This window comes from Carassius carassius, chromosome 37, assembly GCF_963082965.1.
Source record: "Carassius carassius chromosome 37, fCarCar2.1, whole genome shotgun sequence".
NCBI classification, from domain to species: domain Eukaryota; kingdom Metazoa; phylum Chordata; class Actinopteri; order Cypriniformes; family Cyprinidae; genus Carassius; species Carassius carassius.
Window position 1 is genome coordinate 16,713,194 of NC_081791.1, and position 19,652 is coordinate 16,732,845.

At 39.4% G+C, this 19,652-nt stretch overlaps 1 protein-coding gene across 12 annotated transcripts in view; it reads left to right on the forward strand.

The window, feature by feature from the left end:
• agrn (agrin) overlaps positions 1 to 19,652 on the forward strand; it is a 282,960-nt gene that overhangs the window by 239,840 nt on the left and 23,468 nt on the right. For 11 of the 12 annotated variants that reach the window (XM_059527826.1, XM_059527817.1, XM_059527821.1 and 8 more), the window contains 9 exons: positions 4,078 to 4,437; positions 7,440 to 7,565; positions 11,201 to 11,328; positions 13,726 to 13,840; positions 15,497 to 15,616; positions 15,849 to 16,196; positions 18,472 to 18,664; positions 18,767 to 18,982; positions 19,414 to 19,643. In XM_059527826.1, coding sequence (XP_059383809.1) covers positions 4,078 to 4,437; positions 7,440 to 7,565; positions 11,201 to 11,328; positions 13,726 to 13,840; positions 15,497 to 15,616; positions 15,849 to 16,196; positions 18,472 to 18,664; positions 18,767 to 18,982; positions 19,414 to 19,643 — 1,836 coding nt within the window. The remainder of the gene's footprint in view (positions 1 to 4,077; positions 4,438 to 7,439; positions 7,566 to 11,200; positions 11,329 to 13,725; positions 13,841 to 15,496; positions 15,617 to 15,848; positions 16,197 to 18,471; positions 18,665 to 18,766; positions 18,983 to 19,413; positions 19,644 to 19,652) is intronic. The other variant, XM_059527825.1, reaches the window with a different exon arrangement.

The window sequence follows — 19,652 nt, forward strand, 5'->3', positions numbered from 1 at the left end:
ATAAGTCAGACTAACTTAAATAAATCTGGCTTATTTGGCAAACTTGTTTTATGAAACGGGCCCCTGGTTATGACACAACACACCTCAAACTGATGTTTAGAGATGACGATTGGATCCATCCCTGTAGTCATTAACCAGAACACCTCTCTGTCTTGCTCTGTTTCTTGGCATTACCTACCTGTATGACGAGAATCCAGCTGCTCTTCTGGGTTTATTCAGGGATCTGGGAGGAAGTAAAGAGCGGGTTTAGGTTGGATCTTCACCAGCCTAGGGCGGAACTGGCAACAGCAGTACCATTTATTAATTTCTTCTCCGACATGTGGGGTAAAGCGGCCCGGGCTTCAGACTGTTCGGCAGCCCTGAGGTGGAGGGGTTACATCACAAGCTCATTTCACGTGTGACTGGATGTGAATTAGCCGAAAGCCTGCCTTTCTCTCTATATTTCTCCCGCTGATCTCTTGATGCTCTCTCATCATCAACTCTTCTTGATGACAAACGGTGCTATGAAACGCCACACAGAGCGAGTTACTCCTCGTGTTGCCATAGCAGGCAGCAGATGAGGCAATCAGTGGCACATCTTGGTACATGACTCAGGGCGTTCAGGGTCTTGAATGGCTGAGAAACTTTTGGCTCATCAAGACCAAGACTTGGCAGTTCCTTGCGCTCACATATGGTGTCATCACCTGTACACTTGCTGCAAATTGGCAGTCTATGCATTAGCATATGGTACAGGCGGCTTTTGGGGTAAATGTTAGTTTTGGTTATCGTTTTTGTCCTAAACAATATTTTCCGGGTTCAAAACCCATTTATCTCTGTCATACCACAGAAAAGCATTTCAAATCATCCCTCAGTGTTTAAGAAAAAGAAAAACTAAAAATAGAAATCTACAGGGCAAGGCATAGACGTTAAAATGAACACTGTCTGTTCTAAAAAAAAAAAAAGGTTACCAAACTTGTCTGTGCAGTTACATAAAATCTTTAAACTTTTCTCATTACCTTGTAAAGGCGGTAAACCCCACAATGTACTATTTACATAGGGAAAAATCCTCCCACAAGAATGATGTCGTATAACCTGGAGTTTACCCGCCTACTACAACAGTAGAACCACTGCTTTAAAGGCATTTAAAACAACTGTACATCTCAAATTACTCCCATTTTGTATGTAAGCATATTTATGTTTTAATAACAATATGAGCATTAGTGTAAATTATTCTGATTTACCCAGTGCTTCTCAACCAGGTGACCAGGACTCACTAGAGCCCTCAGCTATAAATCAATATATTTTCTGTTTTAATTCACTCCCTCAAGACTTTTTCTTCAGGGTTCCTTCTGTGTACAAAAAAACCTAGATATATGAAGTAGCCTAATTATAAGTGTGATTCTTAGACCTGAAAAGGTCACAACAATTTCAGGTAGATTTAAATTAGAGTAAAAAAAAAAATGTAAATCCTTACCCTTGATTCTTATCCAGTAAATCATGAACAACAGGTAACAATCATGCAGCTTTAAATATTGTTGTGGACATTGGGGGAACCAATGCTGTACAAAGTGAAATTCTGCTCCACATAGCTAAATATTACACTTAAAAATGTTGTCAGTGTGGACAGACTTGAGTCTAGAATCATAGTTAGATTCATTAGTACAAGAGATACAAACTGAAATAATTTTCTGTGGTGCTCTATTTGCATTAAACACATTATTTATAGAGTTTAACTTACATTGAATCTGGAACAATCTTCTTTACCCCTTTCATTTCCTACTTTCTGTGCTTTTCTCACTCTTTTCTCTCTCTGTCTCTTTCAACTTCACTTCTGCCTAAAATACACACGCGAATACAATGTTGTATGAAAAGACAGAAAGCCTTCTTAATAACAGCCTTTCAAGAGTAAGTATATGGCTATGGCGACGGAAGATGACAATGATTTTTGCATCTCCTAATTGTGCACCCTGCCTCTCTGAAAACCAAATGGAGCGTTAAACTTGATTAAGGCGAACTGACTGCTCCCGTTGCCAGTTGCTCTCTTTCATTGTGCGTATTTGTGTCACAAAACCCAAAACTGAGGCGAGCGACTCGAAGCCCAGACCCCGGATCTTTCTGTTTTTCACAGCGAACGCTACGCTGAGCTCCTGAATGACAGGTGCAGCCGAGTCGAAATAAGAAGATGCATGCCGTGACACACAGCGATAGCATCGGTGCTCTCCCGCACAAAGCTAGCGTATCTACACACTCGCTACCTCTCGCCCAGGCTGTGACAGCCAGTCTGATAGAAGTAGTATTTCTGTAAGGTATCGTATTTCACACCTCGTCAGCTACTCGCTGTTCAAATGCGAGATGATTAGCATGTAATTAAGAGCCGGTGCTAGCATGTTATCAGGTTCCCGACCAAGCGCGGTTAGCCTGTACACGAGGGATCCGTTAAAGTTGAGCACAAAGCCACGGATGATTGTGCGTTTGGATCCCCTGGTCCCTATTGTAGTGAAATCTTCACACCACGGTTATTATTGTCCTCTGAATCTTTATGAATATGTATCTTTGAAGAAGACTCTTGCATTGGTAATGTCTTTTTTAAGTTTGAGCTCAGCGGCTGCATTGGAGAGGTTTGCGAGAGTGTTGACAAGGCTGCGGTGGTTGGAGCGTCGAAGGATGCCTGCATGAAGTGAGAGCTTCCTTTGAAGCTGCAGCTAAACCCTGCTTTTCTGCCCTATTTATATCAATCATTCATCACTAGAGGCTCTGGATGTCTGTGATTAAAGCCTCCCTACAGGAGGGCAACATCTGAATATGTATATATAATTCATATCTACAGGCACTCTCTTACATGCACAAGCGCACTCTCTCACAGATCAACCATATTCTGCAGTCTCGAACCCAGTAGTGTATAAACACTTCTGGTCAAGAGCCTGTGTATTGGTCGGGTTGAGCTTGCAGAAAACCTAGCTTTTAAAAACCTCAAAGAATTACATCGAAAAGATGCGGTGATGCAACCTGGGTTTTCTACATGTGCAATTGATTAAATTTGTAATTTAAAGGGATATTGCATTCAAAAATGGAGATTCTGTCAAACCTGTGTGATTTTTAAAAGGTAAGGTTTAAAGAATACACTGGCTGCTATTTTTCAGTGTAATGAAAGAGAATGAGTATTCACATGGTGTAGCTTCAAAATGATAAAAAAATGCATAATGAAAGTGGTTCTTTCAAAGTGGAGTCTTCTGAAGCCATAAAATAGCTTTGTATACAGGTTAAACCAAATTTCATTTACTCACCTTAGTTTTGTTGCATCTTAAATAGTTATAGAACTTAAATATTGTATTTAAGTACAAACATTTGGTTTTCATCTCTTTAGTCATCATTCACTGAAAATATTGACAATCCACTTTAGCTCTACTTGGCATGTTCATTAGATTTTATGGCACTAAAATGAATCACTCTTTAAGTCAGAACTTTTCTATAAATTGGCTTATTCGGTTCACAGAATCATTTGCTCACAAATCCAACTAATTCAGATTTCAGTGACAAGAATATATTTGTCACTTGGACCAATTTTACTTTGCCTTTTTGAAACTTGGAAACTTTAGTCACCAGTCATTGTAATCTTATGAAAAAGAATGACAAGGACCTTAATTCAAAATCTCTCCTTTTATGTTACACAGAAGTAAGGCAGTCATAGAAGTTTGGAACAACATGAGGTGCAAGTAAATGACAAAATGTTCATTTTTGGGTGAAATAATCCTTTAAGGCTAAGCCCTTGTTGTTTGACTACAAAATGGGCTCTTTGCAGGTGTTGGGGTTTAATGAAGCTTAAGTGATATGATGGAAACACGATGCGTTTTGCAGGCAGGAGTGGGTTTATTCTCGGTGTTTCAATGCATCTGATTTTGATATGAATCTGTGAGGCATACAAAGCATTGCTCGGGCTAAGGACGCCCTGCTGAAACCATGCTGAGGCTTTTTCTGTTTGTTTTAATGGCAAAAAGAAATGGGTGGAAGAGTGTAGGTAGAATTCAAAGGTGAGAAAGAAGGCTTACAGAAACATTTCCATCTATGCTTACCCATCATTCCATTCCTGCTTTCTCCCAGAATCCATTGAGCTGACGGCCAAACCCACCCCCTTCCCAACCACCCACCGCACCACCCCTCCCACCACTCACGTCAAGATTACCAAACAACGCCATGGCCACACCACCACCACTACTTCAAGCATCCTCGAGGATCTGGACAGCTTCGTGGTGGAGGCACTGCCTCCACCAAGGGTGGTCGAGACAGGAAAGTACTCCAGCTCTTTCACCACCCACCGCCCCACCACACTCAACAAACCACCCCGCACCTCATCCCCACCCCTGGAATCCAGCCCTGACTTTGACGAATCGGGCAGTGGAGAGCCCAGTGGGGACGACGAGATGGTGAGCGGAATGGAGGAGAGCGGAGAAGAGCCACTTGGTAATGCATTCACAATAATCTTTCAGTCATAAGGGGTTTAGGCATAATTGTCAAGAACAGATGACAAGAGATGATGAAATTCTCCCTTGTATGGAGTGACCTTGCGTGTGAAATGACCTTGACTCAAATTTTAATGGCATATCAATTTAACACTGCCCTTTATCTCATTATTATACATTATTATTTGAGAGCTTTTGACACCTGACATCCAACTGCTAAGTGAGCGGTTTAATTTGGAATCACTTTGGTGAATAATTCACCAAAATGACTAGCTTCAGTTTTTAACATGGCCTAACCTTATGAGAAAGCCTCTTCTAAAGGCCATTTCAGATGAGGTCGGTGCAACCACTATTCCTTCATCTCCTTGCACACTCTGTGTTTATCAGGAACCGAGCTTAAGACATAGACCTCATGAAATTAGTTTTCTTTCCTATGTTGACATTTTAGACCAATATATATATTACATTACTTTTTGTTATATCCTGTTTCTATAAATATTGTTATTATTTTTAGGGGTTCAAGCACATAGTGAGTTTTAATTATAAGGATTTTTTTACTTAATATTATTCTTCTTCAAATCGTTCATTAAATACTCACAAATATGTTTAAAACCTACTTTTGCAAATTATTTCAATTTTTTTTTTTTTTTTTTTTGCTCGATCTCGATCAAACCACTACAGTAATATTCTCTGGACTCTCTAGATCAATAATTATCAAAAAAATAAATAAATAATAATAATAATTTTGTTCTTTGGTAAGCTATAATGGGCTCATTTAAAAAAAGGGGGGCATGGCCAAATATACCCAAAAGCACAACAAAACCTAAACAAAAACTCGAAACTTTAAGAAACTTGGTGAAAACGTGTTAGATGACTCTTAATAAGCATGCAAATGGAGATCAAACCATAGGTGGCACTATAACAGTTAAAAAAGCCAGTTAAAAAAAAACTATATTACTATAGTTAATGTCCTCAAATTGTAGAACATGTTCATATATTCACACAAACACTAGCTCTTCATATCATATGATAGATCTTCTCATTCTGAACAAACTTTACAAAACTTGGAGAAACCATGTGACATGACTCTTAACAAGCATGCAAAGTTTAATGGAGATCGCACTATAGGTGGCGCTATAACAGTTAAAAAGCCCTAAATAACACAATATTCCTAAATAAAAATAAAGAATAAAAATAATAATAATAATATATTCACAGAAACACTAGATCTACATATGATAGATCTATATATGATAGATCTCCTCATTTTGAACAACTTTGCCTCAAGGACCACTGCTGTCAATCCGACTGTTGTTCAAATATTTGATATTTTTTAAAAAAAGTCCTATGTTTTTAACTAAAAATCATTAAAACTTCTCTGGAGTCTCTAGATCAACAATTATCAAAAAATGTTGAACGCTGGCATTTGGACTGTTATAATGTGGTCATTTAAAAATGTGGTACTTAAATAGTGTACCTAAGTGCCTATAAATCTTAAAAGAAAATTCTAAACATCACAGCCTCTATTAGGTAAAATAGTGTGTCTTAAGGAATATAGTTCAACCTTTTCATTACTCTGTGTATCTGTGTGTGTGTCATCATATTCTCCATCATGGATGTGTTCTGGTGTCAGCCATACATTTCACTTTGGCTGAGACCCCTGAAAGCACAGAAGTCATGAAGGCCTTTAAGTGCTTGAACCCCGGTAATCGCTGCTTGCAGCTATATTTTATTATATTATTGGTTGCATCTTATTATTGTCAGACCAGTTGAGAACCACAGCTAGTTATTTTTACACCTTTTACAACTTTATACCTCATACTATGGTAGAAAGGAACAAAGACATTTTCAAAATGAGTAATTAAAGTATATTAAGTTGGTTTTTTTAAAAAAGGTATGATGTTAACAGACTTAAATAATCCTTAGTTGCATGCTTGCCTCTAGCAACAAAATAGCAAGTAGCTAGAAATAGGGTAAGTTGCAGTTCTAAAAATTAATTCAAAAAATTAATCTCGTTTGGCCCATTTAGCCATTTAAAAAAATAAATGTGGATGTCGACTCTAAGAGCCACAAAACTCCAATTTTGTTCTCCAATACAGCTGTCTAAAATGATAGCCTCTTGGTTGACATACAAGTGACAAATCCCTCAATCCCTTTACTTGTTTTTGTGTCCTTCAGCACCACGATACATAAAGTAGACCAGCTATTTTTATTCAGCTAATGCTAGCTTTACTGTTTAACTGCCTGAACTGGTATAAGAGAGAGCAGCGGGGCCTCAGATTTATTCTCTTGTCACTGCTGGACCGGAGCGCTCTGTGACACAGGACACATGAAGTCTGTCTGACATTGGAGTGGGAGGCATCTCTTGGGACTTTCTGATGACTTTCTGCCTCCCAGTGAACCAATAGCCTGTATGGCTGAAGCAGTGTGGTGGCCAGCGTGCACCTCGGGGGCAGCGGCTCATAAATTTGCCCACAGATGCGATGAAAAGATGTCCAGGGATGCTTTCCAGCTCTACGCCAAAAGTCATTTTCCACCACTCACTACTTTCACACGCTGCCTCTCTCATACTCACAGAGCCCTTGAACATCTAACAGCTTTATGGCTTGTTTGGCAAGCAGGAGATATTTTGCTCTAACCCACAGTGCTAATCTTCTGTATATATCCTTGTAGGTGTGAAGTTGGCTCTATAAGTAAGACAGTTTTAACAAGCTATTGTTAGGATTTGACTAAATGTGAGTTTAAAAAGTAGGAATACATCTAGAAAGATGTAAAAGTAATTTCGCAGCTACTCGCAGATTGTTTACTGCAAATCAAAGAGTCAACCATAGAGCTGTCTGCCTCTGTAATTATTTACACCATAATTTTCCTTCTCCACAACTTGACATGTTAATTCTTTTTGCAATTATACAAACATAGAGATATCAGTTTAAAGTAGTTGCTGCCTAGAAGCATCAAATTCTAGAAATCCTGCTTGTGTGACGTCTTCATCTCTCTCTTCAGGTACAACAGTAGCAACTACCACTCTTCCCACAGCCGAACAACGGTCTTCCTGTGACAACACACCTTTCGGCTGCTGTCCTGATGGAAAGACGGCCGCCATCAGCTCTGAGAATACAAACTGCCCCTGTAAGTTCCCGCCAATCACTCTTAAATAACAGCACGGGTTCGTTTGTTAACTGTATGACTACCTCTATGACTAAGTCACCAACAGCAATTATTCTTTTTATTCTGGAAGACTGAGAGGATGAGGAGGAGGGGGCCAGAGTTGTTAATTAAACAGGGAAAACTACTGTCTATGAGCATGTATTATCTTAGACATGTCATATGGAGGTTGATTTTGTGTGCCCATGGATGATGATTTTTTTGTGTGCTTGGAAAAATGGTGAGTTGGCAGGTGACTTTATAATAAATTGTTGAATTGAATTTTGTGTATGTTTACAGTATACATATACTGTAGGTTTAATTTTAAGCAGCCATCACTTGAGTATTGAATGTTACTGTACATGATCCTTCATAAATCATTCGAATATGCTGATTTGGTGCTCAAGAAACATTATTATTGATGTTGAAAACAGTACTGCTGCTTAATATTTTTGTGGAAACCATAATTCTTTTTTTTTTTAACATTAACTTTTTTACGGATTAATTAATTTTGTTTTGACTTAATAGTTAATATTAATTATTTCTTTCCAAAAGGAAACAAACACAAACACAGTTAATTTTGGACCCTGTTTATGCCAGATCCAGGGGAGCAGGTTCAGTGTCAGTAGCTGTAACAAATGGATAAACCAATTCTCCAAAATGTGTTCTGACTGGCATTAGACCAGATGCGTCCCTACACACACAAACCTTTTTCTCTCACCAGCCCCATCTGTTTTATAAGAGCAGAAATTACACACAATGGAGACTAATCAATACAGGACAGCCAGTAGCAGGCAGATGTTTGGTGTTCTCTGTATGGGAACACTAGGTCAAGTGCTCACGTCTCTTCTCATATCCATCAGCCGGGTCTCGTAACTCCCCACCATTTATTGGGGATGTGTCACAGCGGCTGGGAGCAAGGGCCCTAATCTCCCCTCGTATCAAACTGTTTTATTGAAAGGCTGAAGAGTAAGACAGCAAACAGCGCAGTTTACCCCCTGCTGCCTGAATGCAATGTAATCAGTTTTTTTCAGTCCTCAGAATTCAAATCAATTATCGATTTCTTTATTTATATATATGAACAAATATTTAAAATATGTATTTGTATTTAATATGTATTTATTTGCATGTCCAGTTCTGTGAGAAAGTTTGCATATGTCACACTTGAATGATTCAGATCATCAAACTAATTTTTATATTACACAAAAATAACCTGAGTAAATACAAAATGCAGTTTTGAAATAATGATTTAATTTATTAAGGGAAAAAAAGCTGTCCAAACCTGCCTGGCAGTATGTGAAAAAGTAATTGCCCCCTAAATATAATAACTGTTGTGTTACCCTTTGCAGTAACAATTGCAATGAGACGATTTTGATAATAACTGGCAATGAGTCTTTCACATCGCTGTGGAGGAATTTTGGCCCACTTTTCTTTGCAGGATTGTTTTAATTCAGCAACATTGAAGGGTTTTCGAGCATGAATGTACTGTTTAAGGTCATGCCACAGCATCTCATTAGGATTTAAGTCCGGACTTTGACTTGGCCACTCCAAAACCTTAATTTTGTTTTTCTTGAGTCATTTAGATGTGGACTTGCTGCTGTGTTTGGGATCATTGTCCTGCTGCATAACCCAACTGTGCTTGAGCTTGAGGTCAAAAACTGACGGCCGGACATTGTCCTTCAGGATTTTCTGATAGAATGCAGAATTCATGGCTCCATTAGTTATGCCAAGTCGTCCAGGTCGTAAAGCTGCAAAGCAGCCGCAGAACATCACAGTACCACCATAATGTTTGACTGTTGGTATGATGTTCTTTATATGAAATGCTGTGTTGGTTTTACGCCAGATGTAATGGAGCACACACCTTCCAAAAGTTCAACTTTTGTCACAATTGTCCACAGAATATTTGCCTAAGAGTCTTGGGGATAATCGAGGGGAACCTTGGAACTCTCCCATGGATGCCGTTTTTGCCCAGTCTCTTTCTTATTATTGAATCATGAACACTGATCTTGATTTAGGCAAGTGAGGGCTGCAGTTCTTTAGATGTTTTTCTGGGTTCTTTTAGGACCTCCTGTATGAGTCTTCATTGTGCTCTTGGAGTAACTTCGGTAGGCCAGCCACTCCTGGGAAGGTTCACCACTGTTCCAAGTTTTCTCCATTTGTGGATAATGGCCCTGAGCGTGGTTTGTTGGAGTCCCAAAGCCTTAGAAATAGATTTATAATTCATTGCAGACTGATGCATGTCAACTATTTTGACACGTAAATAATTATTTAAAAAATGCTTTTTGTATTTACTTGCATTATCTTTGTGTAATATAAAAATCAGAATTTTCTAAGTGTGACAAATATACAAAAAAAAAGAAAAAAACCTTAAGGGGACAAAAACCTTTTCACTGCACTGTATGTGTTTTTATATGTATATGTGTTTATTCTCCTCTGTTTCCTCTATGGACCAATTCTGAGCCTATGATTTAAACTTAGATGCCTCTGCCCTACCTCTCTGCATAAAAGTTAAAATGTTAGTTAAGAATTAATTTAAATATCTTGTGTAAATTAAAATTATATAGCTCATTGTACAACAGGAAGCCATCTGGACTCTTTGTAACTAAAGATAAGGATAGTTTTAATGAGTAGACGCCAGAAACGATGGACCATAGCTGTATTGTGGAGGAGAATTCGGGACTTTAATTTTAATCCACATCTAAAGCCTGATTTCTCCACATGTCTTTGCGCTCCATGGGAAATTCCTGTCCTCAGATGTTTCCGATTTAGAATCCGATCGCTGTTTCCATCCATCTCTCTTCACATTCAAATCTCCCCCATTTGCTCCTTTTTAAAAGTCCCATCAGATATGAGGTGATGTGTGTCTGTGCAAAAAGACCCTTATCATGCAGTTTTAACCAGCTTCTGTCACTCACCCGTTCCTGGGATTAGAAGACAATTACGGCTATCTTTCACGATAATCATACAAGTGCTTATCCCGGTCCCAGCCAAGCTGGAGCCTGGCCGGCATGATTGATTTGGGCAATTTGTTCAGCTGATTACATGCTGCACAGAACACAGCATCGGGCCCGCTCCCCGCTCTCCTTCAGCCGTTTTTTCATTATTTATTTATTTCTGTCATGTAAAAACGGGCCTCTGATCCTCTCTCGCTCTTTCTGCTTATTAGTGTCAATGAGAAAGGTCAGCAATAATCTTAAAGGAATGTTTAATGATGACCTCGACACTATTGGGGACATATGAAAGTGTCTTTTAACCTATTATCTGTGATATATTGTGGAATGTATGTGGTGTCGCTGTCTAACCGATCTCTCTCCACTCAGTCCTCCATGCCAGCTTTTGGGAAGAGTCGCGGTCTGGTAAACTCCAGTCCATCCTTCCTTCCAGACCTTTTCCCTTTATCCATATTCTCACATACTTCCCTATACCTCCACTTCCACTTCAACAAAACTCTCTTTCCTCACTTGGTGAACCCTACAACTAACCTCACAGAAGCTCCATCACTAACTTACAGACTGCCATTGCACCAACCACAAGTGTTTGTAGCTAAGAGTGGACTGGCACTGTGTTTCATCGAAGTGTCTTTTATATAACCATACATGCTTCCCTGCATTGCCCCACAGCCACCATGCGTTTCAGTGGCTTCCTGCACCTGGATAAGGTTGAGGGTCAGGAGGTCTTCTACACGCCTGAGATGGAGGACCCCAAGTCAGAGCTATTCGGCGAAACGGCCCGGAGCATCGAAAGCGCTGTGAGTTATGCTGCTCAAACTTATGCTCGAGTTTACTTTCAGTTCATCTTTGAAAAGAAGTTCAGATTTTGGTTACAGTTTCATTTTAATAAAAACAAAAAACTACAAAAACTACATAAAGTTTATGCTGCTTTAGTGATGCTTTATTTTTCAGTTGTGTGGCAGTAGCTTAGTTGTTTCAAAACACTGTAGCTGTTCTAAAAAGTAGCAGAATAACTGACTTGATTGAAGATTAGCTTCTTGTTTATCACACATTCTTTTCTTGTTTGTTTCAACCCTTTACTTCTCCATCCAGTCTCTTTTCTTTTCAAGATGGCCCCTTGGGAATTAATGTGGAATGCATTGTGATAATTGATGGAATTATCCAACGAAACAGGTTGAATATGCCTTTTGAAAAAATTTGTCTGGTGATCTGTTAGTGTCTGGAAAGCAGAGCAGTAACAAAAATAAAATACAGACACTTGATTTTTTTTTTATGTTTTTGATCAACACAAATCCCATTTTAGAAACCAGCTCCAGATGCTAAATATAGTCTGCTAGCACTAGTCACGATACCAACATTTCAGTAGCACATACAAATTCTAGTGAAATTTCTAGTGAATATTAGTTAAATATAAACAAATTAAATTAATTAAACATTTCTTCAAATTTTAAATGTTAAATTCAGTGACAGTTTTTATTTTTTCTTGTTAATATATATTTTTTCAAATATTTATTTTTCTTGTTAATACTTTGCCAAAAACTACCTTTTGTTTTTCTTTATTAAAAAGCAGTAATGGAATATAGGAACAATACAATCAAAAAAAAAAAAAAAAGTAAAAGTGAACAATTATAAAGAAGTTAGTTAAATAAACAAATGTTGGTCCAAAATTTGGACCAAGATGTGCTATTGATACATCACTGCTAGTTTAATAACATTTTTGTCAGTATTATTTGTTTATACATTTAATTTGTTAGTTTATTTTGGTTTAGTTTTATTTAATTTCCAAAAAGTCACTATTTATAATTTTAGTTGTATTTCTCAGTTTCAACACTGGCTGGTATCTTGGCCTCATCGCGCCGATGCTTTTGACATACTGATAGCCTAGCTTCCTTCACTGAGTGTTTCTTGCATTCTTCAGCTGACACTGCAAACTACCTGCCGACATCTGCCGAAGAAGCTGGCGATTTATTCTCAGCTTGTTAACCCATTTTGGGTGTGTCTGGGAATGAAGGGCAGTACGGGAACGAGTTCCACTTATCACTCTAATGTTAGCTAGTGCTGTGACTGAGATTCCCGACAGGGACTAAGCGAAGATGTAATCAGCATTTCTCTAGGACTGCTCTACCTGACACAGAAAGCTAATCCCCCATACTTCACTCTCTCGCTTGGTGAGGTCCAAATCTCAAATGGGGCCATGGGAGGTACAGAATGGTTTCACTTGCCTTGAGCATGTCCTAATCCCACTTCTTCATGATGTTCATGATGCCCCCAGGTTCAGTGGAGCACTCCCTCCCTTTCACGCCTCGATTTCTCCACCTTGTCTTTCCCTTCATTTAATTTCAACACTGTCCACTAAACTCTGTGTAAGCAGCTTCTGAGGATAAAGACCAGTTTCTGGGTCAGCGTTTCCATCCGGCTATGTTGGGCAGCCTGGTTTTGTTGGGGGTCTCCAGTGAGGCCTGAAGGAAAAGAGTGAGCATCTCCTTTCATTTCTTGCCCAGCACGGAGCCAAAAGTACAATGAACTTGCACAGGGTCAGCCTAGAGGCAAAAGCTATTATGTCTGCGACAACTGTGTGCTTTTCCAAATTCAAGTGCAGCTGTGTATGAAAGGAGCGGAGAAGGAAAACACAAGGCCTTTGGGTGACTTGAATGGGGTACTGGATGGATCTCCTGCTGAGGCACTCTTACAGAATGTGCACACATGTCAGAAAATGCTATAACAACTCACAACGCAGTTTGTTTGTTGATTGAGTACATCCTAATTGGAAACCACGCTCTAGTTTTGACCAATTAGGTGCACTGAAATGAATTTGGTTTTGGTGAAATGGTCTTTGTATTCAGGGAACCAGCAGCGACTAAGCTCGTCTTACTTTATTCCAAATCGGTGACAGAACTCTCCTACGTGTACCGATGTGGAAACCGAGCCGATTCTAAACAGGCAGCATTGTAATGTGACATTTACCGCTGACTTCGAAACATGTTCATGTAATTACTTCTGCGCTGTAGTTAAATGTCAATTTGTGCACAGAGACCCGATGGGGTTCACTAGAGTTTTTCCACTGACACACTTTCTCATCCTGTGGAGGAATTTGGTGTTAACAAGAACTAGATCAGCATATCGAGCTTATTACCAGTTCACACACTCTGTCTTTTTCCTCTGACTTACTTTCTTTCTGCTTTTATTTTCTATAGCTGAATGAGTTGTTCCGCAAGTCAGATGTCCATAAAGACTTCCGGAGTGTCCGTGTGAAGAATCTGGCCCCCAGCAACTCCATAATTGCCTTTATCGAGGTTCACTTTATCCCAGGTAAAGTTACACCAAAGGTTTTTCTTAAAGATTTTTTACTCAAAAAGATCTGAATTGGGGCCAGTGATAATGTTTTATGTACACATGCTGTTTATACCATTTCAATGGCCAACTCACTATTACCAAATAATCTAACGCAGGGGTGCCAAATTTATCTCCTTGAGGGCAACACTCCTACAGAGTTTGGTTCCAACCCTGCTCCATTACACATACCTGTAGTTTTCAAATAGTCCTGAAGGACTTTATTAGCTGGATCAGGTGCATTTACTTAAGGATTCAAGCTAATCTCAGCAGGACTGTAGCCCTTTAGGAACCTGAGTTTGGCACCCCTGATCTAACTGCTCAAACTCCCTCACAAAATTACCACTGAACACATCTTGTGTAACTGAGGACAGCTAGTGGCTGTGAAAAGGTGAAAACATGCCTGTCTCCCATGCCGGTTGATTTTGGTTTGAATCCCACTCCAAGCAATGCGCATAGGACCAGTTACATTGGTGCCGTGACCGTAAAATGCAGAAAATTGTACTTCACTACAGTGTACATACAAGGGCATATGCTCAATTATGATGCTTTTCTTCATCATTTGATCACCATTGATTAATAACAGTTGCCATTACAACAGACATCTCTTACATAAAACTACATTTACTGCCAAATTTCCATGAAAGTGCAACATTTAATAAAATTGAAAATAAAATTAGCCTAATTCGCATTGACAATGACAATGTGTTGCACTGACAAGAATATTTGTAACTTAATATAAATATTTCATTGCATTGATTAAACTGCACTGCATGTGCTTAGTCATTATAGTGAAGACTTTTTTTGTGCTAAAATAAGCTACAGTTTAGTGAATTTACCCCTCAATGTTTTTTATTATCTGTCTCCCCCAGTCATTCTGTTTTTCGTTATCCTGTTTTTATTTACTTTCTTTTTTCAAGCTGCTTCTAATTTATTTCTAAAGCTGCTCTAGCACACCAAGCACACAGTCCGACTCATACCCTCCTCTCACATCAAAATTCCCCCAGTCTGCGCTCCTTTAGAAACGTGCCCGCGGCAAGAAATAAAAAGCACATAAAAACTCCCTTGTATGTTTGAAGAAAATAATAATTCAATGCAGCAGAATGAGGCGTATAAGTTAAGTAAAAGAATCTCTGAAGATACGACTATCGTCTTTTCTGTATGCCGGAGTGGTCAGAGAGCGTGGCCTTTTTAGCGAGGTAATTTATCAGCTAGGGCTTCTGAAAAAGCTCCTTTATTTCAGTTTCCATCACTTCTCATGCTTTTAAGACCCTGAGCATCACACTAGCTGATAAAAATCTCCTTCGCTATTCTCTTTTTATTGGTCCTCTTCAGCGGCACAAGAGCACAATTCTAGCACAAACGCCTGTCATAAAGGTGGTCTGTGGTGGCCAGTAACAGGGCCATCTGTGGAAGCGTTATTAGAGTGTTTCATCCCAACATCCCTGAAATGCATGGTGGTTCAAGAACAGATTCTCCCAAGGGCCTATTACACGCAGGCTTTTCTGTATATATTTGCAGTATGTTATGTCAAGTGCAAGGGTGGGGGGCTGGTAAGTGCCTGTTCTTCACACTCTGCTGTGCAATATGTTCACCTCTGGCTCTGTTTAATAATGTTGTGTTCTCGTGCTACAGAGACAAGGTTCAGTGTGGAGGATATTGAGGGGGCCCTTCTCAAACAGCTCAAGGCATCTAAAGACACTGGTATCGTTGTGAAGAAACCTGAGGAAGAAAACATCCGCATCACCACCTATGGTAACCTGCTTGAAATTGCTTTTCTGTCCTTTTTCTTTTTCTCTTGCTGCCTTTTGTTAAATGTGATTGCTCTTCAAGTTGGCATTTGATAAACATGGGTGCCGCAGGACTAAAATAACTTAAAAAGATACAGCTTATTGAACATGAGACTGTATGTTTAATTTAAGAATTAAACATGTCTACCATGACTAAGACCTGTTGACCTACTTTTTTCCGTCTCCCAATTTTTTAGGCCTTTCAGCTGTTCCTTTCTTCACCACCACCACCACCACCACCACCGTAGCATCAGTCACAACTCCCATCACCACTACGCTGTCTCCCACTTCTGCATTTACCACGCTCCGCCCAACCACCACCAGGCGGCCCTTCACCAGCCGCAGGACCACCACAGTTGCACCAGCCACCACCACTCCATCCAAGGCCCCCAGAACCACAGTCTCCCTGAAGAACAGAGTGGCAGTCCACAGCAACAGGCCGTGTGACTCCCAGCCCTGCCGTCATGGTGGAACCTGCGAGGAGGAGGACAATGACTTCACCTGCATCTGTCCTGCAGGAAGAGGAGGAGCTGTGTGCGAGAAAGGTGAGGAGAACTACAAAAACGTAAAAAGAAAATGTGTGCATTGCAGGGACAACTGACAACTAAAATCATAGCCAGGTCATATTTGAATGACCCCATAATCAACAGATTTGCATAATACAACAAAAACTAATTTTTAGGATCATTTAAGATTTATTTGTTGCATTATTGTTATTTTCATGAAAATTAAAGACATTTTTCATATCCATTTTTTCTTATACATCTCATTACTGCAATGTGTCTGGACAATTACATTTTGGGTTTTTTTTTATGGAAATTGTAATAATGTTCTCAGAGGTGATTTTTATTAAAATGCTTAAATATGTTGTTTTTTAATCAACATAAAAGGCTGTACAACAAATACTATCATGAATACTTTACAGTTTTAAACATTTCAATATATCAGTGTTTTACTAAAATTTCTAATATATATTGGGCCCTATTTTAACGATCTGAAACGCAAGTGTCTAAGCGCGAAGCGCAAGTAACTTTGTGGGCGGGTCTCGGCGCTGTTGCTATTTTCCCAGCGGGATAAATGGCTCTTGCGCCCGGCGCAAATCTAAAATGGGTTGGTCTGAAGTAGCTTCATTATTCATAGGTGTGATTTGGGCGTAACGTGAAATAAACCAATCAGAGCGTCATCCAACATTCCCTTTAAAAGCAGGTGCGCAAGTTCCATGGAGTCGATTTATTTTTCCTGGTTCTTGACGGACAAACCAATTTGTCAGATGTGCTTATATACATATATGTCTTGCCACTATTGGGCAAACAGGTCTGATCCTTAATTACTACAATTAGCCTGAATAATTTGTAAGCTAGATTTATGCCTATTTTTTCACATCTTCGTGGCACACCACAATGATTTCCGTCATCTCATGTGTTAATTTTTCTTTATTGTAACAATTTATGATTTGCAAAAATAACTGTTGCATCTGTGTAGATTACATGAGCAAAGTGTATGCGCGTTGTGCACGCTATACATTATGGTCAAGCATGCGCCCTTAAAATAGCATAATGAACAACGCGCAACGCGCCACTGACTTTAGACTAGGTTTTTTCTGGTCAGTGGCGCAATTGTTTAATGGAACAGCAAAATAGCACCAGGTATTGTTTGCGCCGGAACACGCCTCCTTGTTTGCGCTGAACCGCCCAGGGAGCGCAAGTTCATTCACTAGTTTAGCTTCTGTGGAGGGAAAAGCGCGCTTTGCGCGGGTGCAAAATAGGAATGACACATGCGTCGGTGTACAAAGTCAATTGCGCTGGGTGCAAGATAGGGCCCATTATGTTTTTAATTTAAATAGAATAAATATATACTTTCTTGCATTATGCTAATTTGACTTGTTTTTTAGGAATTGTGTTATATTATAATGAAAATAATATCATAATGCAGAAAAACTATAATTTCATTTGATTCTAATAATTTTCTTCAAGCAAAGTATTACTTCCTATTTCTTATGATCTTTCTTTTGGTGTGAAATAAAAACCACAACAGAAGTCCACTTGAATGTTTCAGATATGTTTGAATATTAATTATTTTTAATAATTGATTGCAATTAAATATGTATTTTTTTTATAACTGTTATTATTTATTAGTAATATTTCGGCATATTTGAATAATTTGTGGGAAGTATTCAATAAGGATTGAATTTAAAATTGTAGCCCTGTTGTTACCCTGAAGAAATTTTAGCTCAATTCATTGTCTCTGTTGGTGGTATTGGGATATGAAACTACATTTTGCAGCTGTGTCAGGTTATAATTGACACTAATTACATCGATGAACTTTAGTAAGTATCAAACCGCTGTGAGGTGAAAAAAGCCACTAATTAAAGGCTTGTAAGCAGCCCTCAAACACTTCCTCTGATCAATCGGGCCATTAAAGAGTGATGAAGAGAGAAGGCTTCATCAGCCTTGCATTCTCCTGAGAAAAGGGTGAGAGACAGCCGAGAGAGAAAGAGAGAGAGGTGTTGATACATTTCTGAGCATGGGGATTCTCTCTCTGGAATGTAAATGTCTAACGGAGAAAGGTCCAGAGAGAACTACAGTACTCACCGTTGCAGGTCTATGTTTTTTCACCCTATAGGGAATAAAGCAAACACAACATGAACTGCACATATCTGTAGTATTGGCAGGGGTATCTGCGTTATCTGAGGGAGACACGCTTAAGCACACTTTTGTTTATCGCGCGATTAGTAAAGAGCAGACTGTTAAGGGATTGAAGTCCTGGTTGGGAGCCTCTGATGACCTGCTTTATCTGTCTTCTACCTTTTGCCCTACTCAGTTATAAAGTACTTCATACCATCCTTTGGTGGCAAGTCCTACCTCGCTTTCCAAACCATGAGGGCCTACCACACTGTGCGAATTGCCATGGAGTTCAGAGCTTCAGAAATGACAGGGATATTGCTGTATAATGGCCAAAAGGGCAAAAAGGACTTCTTGTCTCTGGCACTGGTTGAGGGACATGTGGAGCTCAGGTAAGTGACCCACATTTGTTATATACTCTAGGGATGGAAATCAAATCTTATGACCATTACAGATCCATTAGCCATTTTAAATTGTGATTTTCCTCCATGAAGGTTTAACACTGGTTCTGGGACGGCTTCAGTGATCAGTAAGGTCCTGGTAAGACCGGGACGCTGGCATCAGCTCGTAGTAGTGCGTAACAGGCGAAATGCCATGCTGAGCGTGGACAATGAGCCTAGCATTGAAGGACAAAGTCCCCCAGGAACAGATGGACTCAACCTGGACACAGATCTTTTCATTGGAGGAGTGCTTGAAGACATGATACCAGAGTAAGAGAAGCTCCAGAACGCCTCCAAATAACACTATTTACAAGAGCCTCTTTAGTCTTGTTAGAAGCCATAATGAAACAATATGGAGAATAATAACCTAAACCACTGACTGTCTGAAATTGTCTGCTCACGTTTGAAGAAACCTGCCAGAACAGCTAATAATGTATGACTTAATAAGATTGAGAAGAAATAGCCAAATCAAATTAGCATCAATCAGAGATGTTGTGAAACACCACTTGAGTTCTTGTGGGTCTAATTGAATGTTTTTCCATCTGTTCTCAGTCAGGCAGAGAGTGTCTTTTCTCAATTGAGAAGAAGACGTCTTTGTTTTTTAGTTAATCATTTCATGCTTTTTTTTTTTACATTTTCCATGTCATTTACCAATTAAGACGAGTATTAAGGAACTGAAAAGAACTGACTTGTTCTTGCAGTGTGAAGGAGAGGACGTCAGTTTCCACAGGCCTGGTGGGCTGCATCCGCATGCTGGATGTCAACAACTTGTTCTATAACCTGCAAGAGAATGGCGACAGCGTTTTGTATGGCTCAGGCGTGGGTGAGTGCGGCAACAATCCATGCATGCCGAACCCCTGCAAGAACGGAGCCTCCTGCCAGGTCAAAGAAGCCGAGATGTTCCACTGCAAATGTATCAATGGTTTCTCTGGTAAGTGCA